This window comes from Condylura cristata, unplaced genomic scaffold, assembly GCF_000260355.1.
Source record: "Condylura cristata isolate star-nosed mole 26May11 unplaced genomic scaffold, ConCri1.0 scaffold00001, whole genome shotgun sequence".
NCBI classification, from domain to species: domain Eukaryota; kingdom Metazoa; phylum Chordata; class Mammalia; order Eulipotyphla; family Talpidae; genus Condylura; species Condylura cristata.
Window position 1 is genome coordinate 85,920,559 of NW_004567102.1, and position 6,845 is coordinate 85,927,403.

A 6,845-nucleotide genomic window follows, 5' to 3' on the forward strand; every position below is an offset into this window, starting at 1 on the left:
CCCCATCCTGCTCCAGCCCCCTGATTCTGCTCCAGCCCCCTGATTCTGCTCCAGCCCACCCCATCCTGCTCCAGCCCCCTGATTCTGTTCCAGCCCCCTGATTCTGCTCCAGCCCTCTGATTCTGCTCCAACCCCCCGATTCTCCTCTAGCCCCCCGATTCTGCTCCAGCCCCCCCGATTCTGCTCCAACCCCCTGATTCTCCTCTAGCCCCCCGATTCTGATCCAGCCCCCCTGATTCTGCTCCAGCCCCCTGATTCTGCTCCAGCCCCCCGATTCTACTCCAGCCCCCCGCAGACCAGCGCTCTGGGCTTATCTCATCGCTCTGGGGCTGTTTTCTCACCTGTCAGACCAAGAAAACTGACTCATCTTGCCAAACCTGGTGCGGAATACACAGGGGCCGAGTGGGAGGGTGCCCCGTGCTGACCGCGGGCGCCGCTGAGGATGCCCCCTTCTCTGGAAGGGGGCTTGACCCCTGGGCTCATGTGGACCATGTTCTCGCAGGTCTTAGCAGGAGATGGCCTTTGTCGGTGTCGGAATAACTGTGGCTTATAATAATCCGCGTCAGAAAGGCTCATTTCAGGGTCTGTACCTGGTGTGCTGGTAAATACTTGACAGCTCGCTCGTGGGGGAGACCCTGAATGTTGTGCTCGCCGGTTCCCCCTGAGCTTGCTGTGTCAGCTGCCCAGGCTGGGGGTAGGGTGTGACGGGCAGGCTGGCTGGCAGGAGTTGGCTCGTGCCCTGCTCCTGGACCGCTGTCATGTTTTCGAAGGGCAGGTGAGCCATGAACTTGAGACTGTGCCTGTGTGGCCACAAGGTGTTTGCATCCTGAGCTAAGTACAGTGGGGGTTGGGCTATGTGATCTCTAGGCCCTCACCTGGTTTTGGGTTCAGCTGGACAAGTGAGATGACCTGTGGCACCTGGCATTGAGATTGGTATGAGCCTGGTGGGAAGAGAACGCCCAGGCTGAGCAATCACAGAGAAATGCCGGGCAGGGGCAGCAGGTGGCCCTGCAGGAGCGAGCCAGCTGGCCCTGAATAAAGGCATTGTGTCTGCTGTGACTCACCCACCGCCAGCCCTTCCCCTCCAGCTGACGAGTGGCCTCAGCCACCTCGGACATGCAGGGTGGCCCGGGGGCTGGGCGGCTGAGACTCTGCTGGCCTGAAGCTGCCCTCTGCAGGGAGAGTTTCTAGGTTGACCTGGCGGTTTGGAGTTCTGCTGTTATCACCGCGGCATGGCCTACACGAGACGAAATGTATTTGACGCTTTTAGTGTGTCAGTGGCATTAAGGGTGTTCAGCTCGTGGCACTGCTGTCCACCTCCAGAACTCTCTCCCAACTGCTGACCAGTGTGGGTCCAAGTGGCTGCATCTGTGCCTCCAGGCTGCAGGCAGAGGTATGTGGACTGAGCCTTTGCCTCCTGGAGTGGGCGCACGTGTGCACACACACATGCCTCATACACATGTGTGCAGGGCTGCACACATGTACATGCGGTGCGTGTTCCAAGGAGTGTGTTGTGAGGATCTGTGACCGTGCCTGTGTGTGTGCACATGTGTGTGCGTGTGCACATGTGTGTGCGTGTGTGTGTTGCAGGGCACCCAGTGTGAACTGGCTGCCTGTCTAGGGGTCCTCACCCGCACACCTAAAATTCAGTTGTTCTGCAGACACACACACAAAAGGGGAAAGGAAAAGGAAACAACCCAGGGAAAGATAGGTAACTGGGATATCTTCTAACCAGCTTGGCTGACTTGGAGCTCTGGGAACAAACTAGCTGAAAGCCCAAGTCACCCAAGAGCCATTTCCGAGCATGAGAGCGAGAGACCGAATGGCGCTCCATTTATCCCCCAACGTCCCAGAATTCCTGCTAGCTCCGCCCTTGGGTCCTCGCAGTTCTCTCCCTGGTGCTGCTGGGAGTTGTAGTTTCCAATCACTGGAGTAGGGGGTGGAGTCCACAAAACTCTGCAGAGTTCCTTTAGGACAGCCTTCCCTTAACATGTACACACATGTGTGCATGAATGCGTGTCTGTGCCCTTCCTGGTCCAGAGCCCGAGACCCAGAGTGTTGGATCTGGAAGGGTCAGGAGACCAGCAGTGCACCCTCCTCTGAGTTCCAGAGAAGGCAGGAGCCTTGCCTGAAGCCACGGCCACCAGCAGAGTGCAGAGCCTGGAGCCTGGAGCCTAGGGCCTGGGACCTGGAGCCTGGAGCCTGGGGCCTGGAGCCCGGGCTTCTGGGCCAGGGCAAGGTTGAGGTGTGCTTTTCCTCACTACAAGAGCCTTACTGGCTGCAAACCCCTGGCTCAACCTCTACCAGTGACGTCTGAGACATGCCTCAGGCCCACTTCACTTCTTGGTGGGAAAGAAGCATGCTGTCGCTCTGAAATCAAAGGCTAGCCCGTGCACGTAAGGTGCAATCAGAGGGGACTCCCCACACACCTGGGGCAGGGGAGCCATCAGCCACGCCTCTGTCCCCCGAGAGACATCTCTGTGGGCATCACAGACCGACACCACACTCACGGTGGGCTGGAGGCAGCGACCCCAGCAATCTGATTGAGAATGGAGTCGGCCCCAGGCCTGAGCTCCCTGAGAGCTCTTGGCCAAGACTGGGTGCCCCCCAACCTGGAGCAACGGGAGCCCTCTGGATGAACAGGGCTGGGCAGCCCTTCTGCAGGAGCCATGAAGAGGGCAGTGCTCAGGGCAGTCCAGAGATGGTCCATGTTGCAGACGGCCGTCCTGAGGAACACGACGTCTGGACGCTCACGCCTACAGTAGCTTTGCTAGAAGGCGCCTGGGAGGAGAGCCCGATCCTCTCCCTCCGTCCCATCCATCCGGTGCCTTCAGAATCAGAATCTCCTCGGGGGGTGTGTTGGGGAGTAAGTGCCCCCAAAGAGCACCCCACATACTCATCACCTGGAGGGCGCATCACCTGATGACTAAGGAACAAACCAGGCGACGGTGGGCTGGCTTGCACAAAATTGAGGCAACTGACAGCATTACTAGTAATTTTGCTTTCATCTTTAAGCACACAACTCAGGACTTTGAGAATTGAGAGACAGTTCTCAGTGAAGCCCTTTTATTCCCGTCTATTAATGTAGAAAAGGTTTCTTAGTGTTTGCATCAATAAAAGTGAAAAATAGAAGCAGAATCTAGCTGTCGTCCACCAGTAAACAGTACTTTTTATGGGAACTGGAACTGGAAATCCATCTCAGGACAAGGTAGATGCTTTTCCAAGGAATCTTTACTTTTTTATGCTACATGGTGACTTAGCAAAATGTTTCACTTCAACTGTTTGACCAGTTGTGCGCGACAAGTCACGGTCACGATAAGTCAAACCGGAACAGACTCTGGACGCACTTTGAGCTTTCGGATCAAGCCGCTGCACGGGCTCATCCCTGCGAGACTCGAGCACAGAATATGTTCCAGCAGGATGCGGGTCTGTGGGGAAAGTGGGATGAGAGAGAGAAGCCCCATCTGCTAACAGAACGTGGCGCGCCTTCCTGCAGCCCTGGATGGGCACCGGCTCCTTCCTGGGACCCCGAGCAGGCTCCAGCTGGGCGGTGTTCACGGCCGCGGTCAACACAGGCTGGCGAGTACCCCATCTGGCGAGTACCCCATCTGGCGAGTACCCCATCTGGAGAGTACCCCATCACGACCATCATGGAGACTGCTAGTGTCAGGTTTTGTTTTAAGATTTATTTTTATTTATGTATACAAGAGCTGGGGTGCCGGCCAGAGGTGCAGGGGAATGAGAGGACTCCCCTGAGACAGAGTGGGGAGCGGGACAGGCAGATCTACTGCAATACACTGCTGAGGGGAGCAGCGGGGAGACTGGAGGGGTCTGCTGCGCCCTGTGGGTCCCTCCCTGGCTGGGGATTGAAGTTGCACTGTGGTGGCTGCGACAGCTTGATAGCCTGAGAGTTAACCCCGTGGCTGCCAGGGACGCCCCTCAGTGCCAGTTTTTAAATGAGCAAGGGGGTGCTGCTAGGGCGACCGTTACCACAGTCGCTGTTACCAGGACACTGGACCTGGGGGCTTGGCTGACCTGGGCCGAGGCGGGACCTCTGCATTTTGGGTCCATCCCGGACCAGCCGTGAGCATGAGCCCGGAGCCCTCTCCTGGAGGCGGGACGGCCCCTCCAGTGTCGCCGCCGCGTGGTCTGGCCGGTGTCGGGCTGTCTGCAGGGTGTCGGGCTGTCTGCAGGGTGGTCGTGCAGCGTCCAGCCCCGGGCGCTCACCCGGGAGCGGCCTGGGGGTGCAGCCAGGAAGCAGATTGGGCTGGCTTCCCCATGCTGCCTCTGTGCCTGTCCCCGGAGATGGTGCTGGAGGCCACGGGGACGGTGCCCGCCAGCTCCTGGCGGTGCCGCCCTGCCCCGGGACTGGCCGCGCCCTCCCGGCTCCCCCGTACTCGCCAGCCTCTCCCGAGGCCCCACCCGGGACTCGGAGAGCTGAATTCGTTTATTTTGGGATTTTCACACCTGCCGCAGCACGCCCAGCCGGAGCCTCCCCCGGCCGCTGCCCCGCACAGGAAATGCCGCCTGTCTTCAGCGCACCCTGGGACTCCTGCCAGGGACTCGGCCCCCACACAGGGCTGTTGAGGAAGCGGAGCGGAAGTCAGCTTCGCGCTTGGCGGCTCAGACGGAGGCTGCACAGGCCCGGCTCCCGCCACCCCGAGCCCCTCCCAGCAGTGACCCCAGGCCCCGACCCCCGGGCCGACCATGGGGCGTCCCTCCCTGGACCGCCCTGAACTCTGCTTTCCCGGCCTGAGTCCATCACCAGCGGCAGGGGCTCTGGGCCTCGGCTCTGGCCGGGCGGTGGGCTCGAGAGGCCGGGTCCAGAGTGAGTCTGCCCTGCTCGGACACGGAGCACTCACACCTGCCCTTCACTGCACACCGCCCCGTGCTGTGCAGGTCCCGGTCAGGCTGGGGGTGAGACGGGACGTGTCGCCCGGCGAGCCCACCCCTCCGGCAGGCCCGGTGAGTGTGCCTGAGGGCTGCTGAGCACAGCCGTCGCGAGCGGGGCGCAGGTGTGAGCTGGTGGGCGCAGACCGGTGGGCGCTGGGGCTGGCAATGTTAGGGACCCAGTCTCCCGGGGACATGGGCGCAGACGGGCAGGGGACCTGCGTATCACAAGGCCTATCTGGATGCTGTGTTTTCGTAGAAGGGACACTTTACAGAGTCCAGGGGGAGCGGGGAGGCTTCCCGCTGGGGCACTGCCTCGTGCCCAGCAGGTGGAGAGCTCTCCTGGATGTACCCACCGCCCCAGCCCATGGGAAGTCTGGGTTGTCCTAGCAGGTAGAGGTGGGGATGCTGAGTGAGGGAGGTCGCAGGGGCCCGGCTCCCGCCCAGGCGCAGCCCGTCGGGAGGGGCGACCACTGGCCTCTGCATTACAGCGGGTCCTTGAGTCGCATCACCTCGCTCAATGTCACGTCCTCATGCTGTTGTTGAGGAGTCCCACTGCACACGTGGGACTGCCCCGTCTTCGTGGGTGCTCCCCTGGCCCGGAGACGGGCGCCTGGGGTGGGTGGGCTGTCTCCGTCATCTCAGCGGGGATGAGTGTGGGTGGGGCCCACTTTGACCCTGGGGTCCCCAAGAGGTCCCAGCCCCCAAGAGCCCCTGGCCCGAATAAGCAGGTGGGGAAATGAGTGAGTGGAGATAAGTGATTGCTCCGCGTTAGAATGGGGTCTTCAGTTACAAGTTTGGTGCCCCCAAAGGGAAAGTGAATCTTGCCGACCTCCATCAGCCCAGCTGCAGTACCGGTGCCGGTGCCGGTGCCGGTGCCGGGAGGACGTGGGCCCCCTGCCACGCCATCACCAGTCTGGCTTCCCTTCCAGGTGGCGCCTCCCTGAGCTTCCTGGTTTTGGTGACAGGCTGCGTCTCCGTGGGCAGAATTCCAGAGGCTGAAATCTACAAAATCACCGCCACCGATTTCTACCCCCTTCAGGAAGAGGCCAGAGAGGAGGACCGGCTGGCCGCCCTGAGGAAGATCCTGAACTCGGGGGTCTTCTTCTTCTCCTGGCCCTGCGAGGGCTCCTGCTTCGACCTCACCGTCCGGGCGCAGAAGCAGGGCGACAACAGCCATGAGTGGGGAGACTCCTTCTTTTGGTGAGGCCCCCAGGTCCGCAGCTGGGCAAGTGATGGCCCCTGACCCGGGACCCTGGGTGTCCCTGGGAGCCGAGGTCCGTACCGGGTCGGCACAGTAAGAAGATACCGGCCTGCTCCCCCCTCCCCAGAGAGCCCCATGTGCCTCTCCCCCAGGGTCAGGACCCCACACCCACCTCCCCCAAGTCAAGGCTGTGTTCTTTTTTTTAAATTTATTGATGCATACAGAACTGGGGTTCAGGCCAGAGGCTCAGGGGCGGCGAGAGGCTTCACCAGAGACAGAGTGGGGGGCAGCACAGGCAGATGGACGAGTACCCTGCTGAGGGGAGCAGTTGGCACGTCAGGAGAGGTCTGCCGCGCCCTGTGGGTCACCTCCGGGGCCGGGCATTGAACGCGCTGAAGCGGCCCGGCCAGCTTGCAGTGCCGCGCCCTGACCCGCTGCGCCCCCAGGGAGGGCCCGGGCTGTGCTCTGTCGTCTGATGTAGAATTAGGCAAGGGCCCGCGCCGTGGTCATTCTGGCTCTGTGCCTGTGCTCGTAGTCGGCCCAGGCTCCCTGCACGGGGAGCACCTGGCCTCAGTTTGGAGAAAGGGGGGCGCGTTCACCCCCAAGCCCCCCGCCCCCTGTGCCCACCTATCTCGCCGCAGACTCTGACCCCGCAGGTGCAGCTCGGGCCGGGCCACGTGTCCGCCAGGGGCCGTGGTGGCGCCGAGGCTGTGGCTGAGGCGTTCCTGTGCGGGTCCCCGCGCCCTGGGGG

General features: G+C 61.6%; 1 protein-coding gene across 1 annotated transcript in view; it reads left to right on the top strand.

Annotated features, from left to right (window-relative positions):
- The window catches only part of SYNJ2 (synaptojanin 2), a 71,625-nt gene that overhangs the window by 14,069 nt on the left and 50,711 nt on the right, over window positions 1-6,845 (top strand). Inside the window, exon 5 of the mRNA XM_004674158.2 lies at window positions 5,823-6,093. Within this exon, the coding sequence (XP_004674215.1) occupies window positions 5,823-6,093 (271 nt within the window). The remainder of the gene's footprint in view (window positions 1-5,822; window positions 6,094-6,845) is intronic.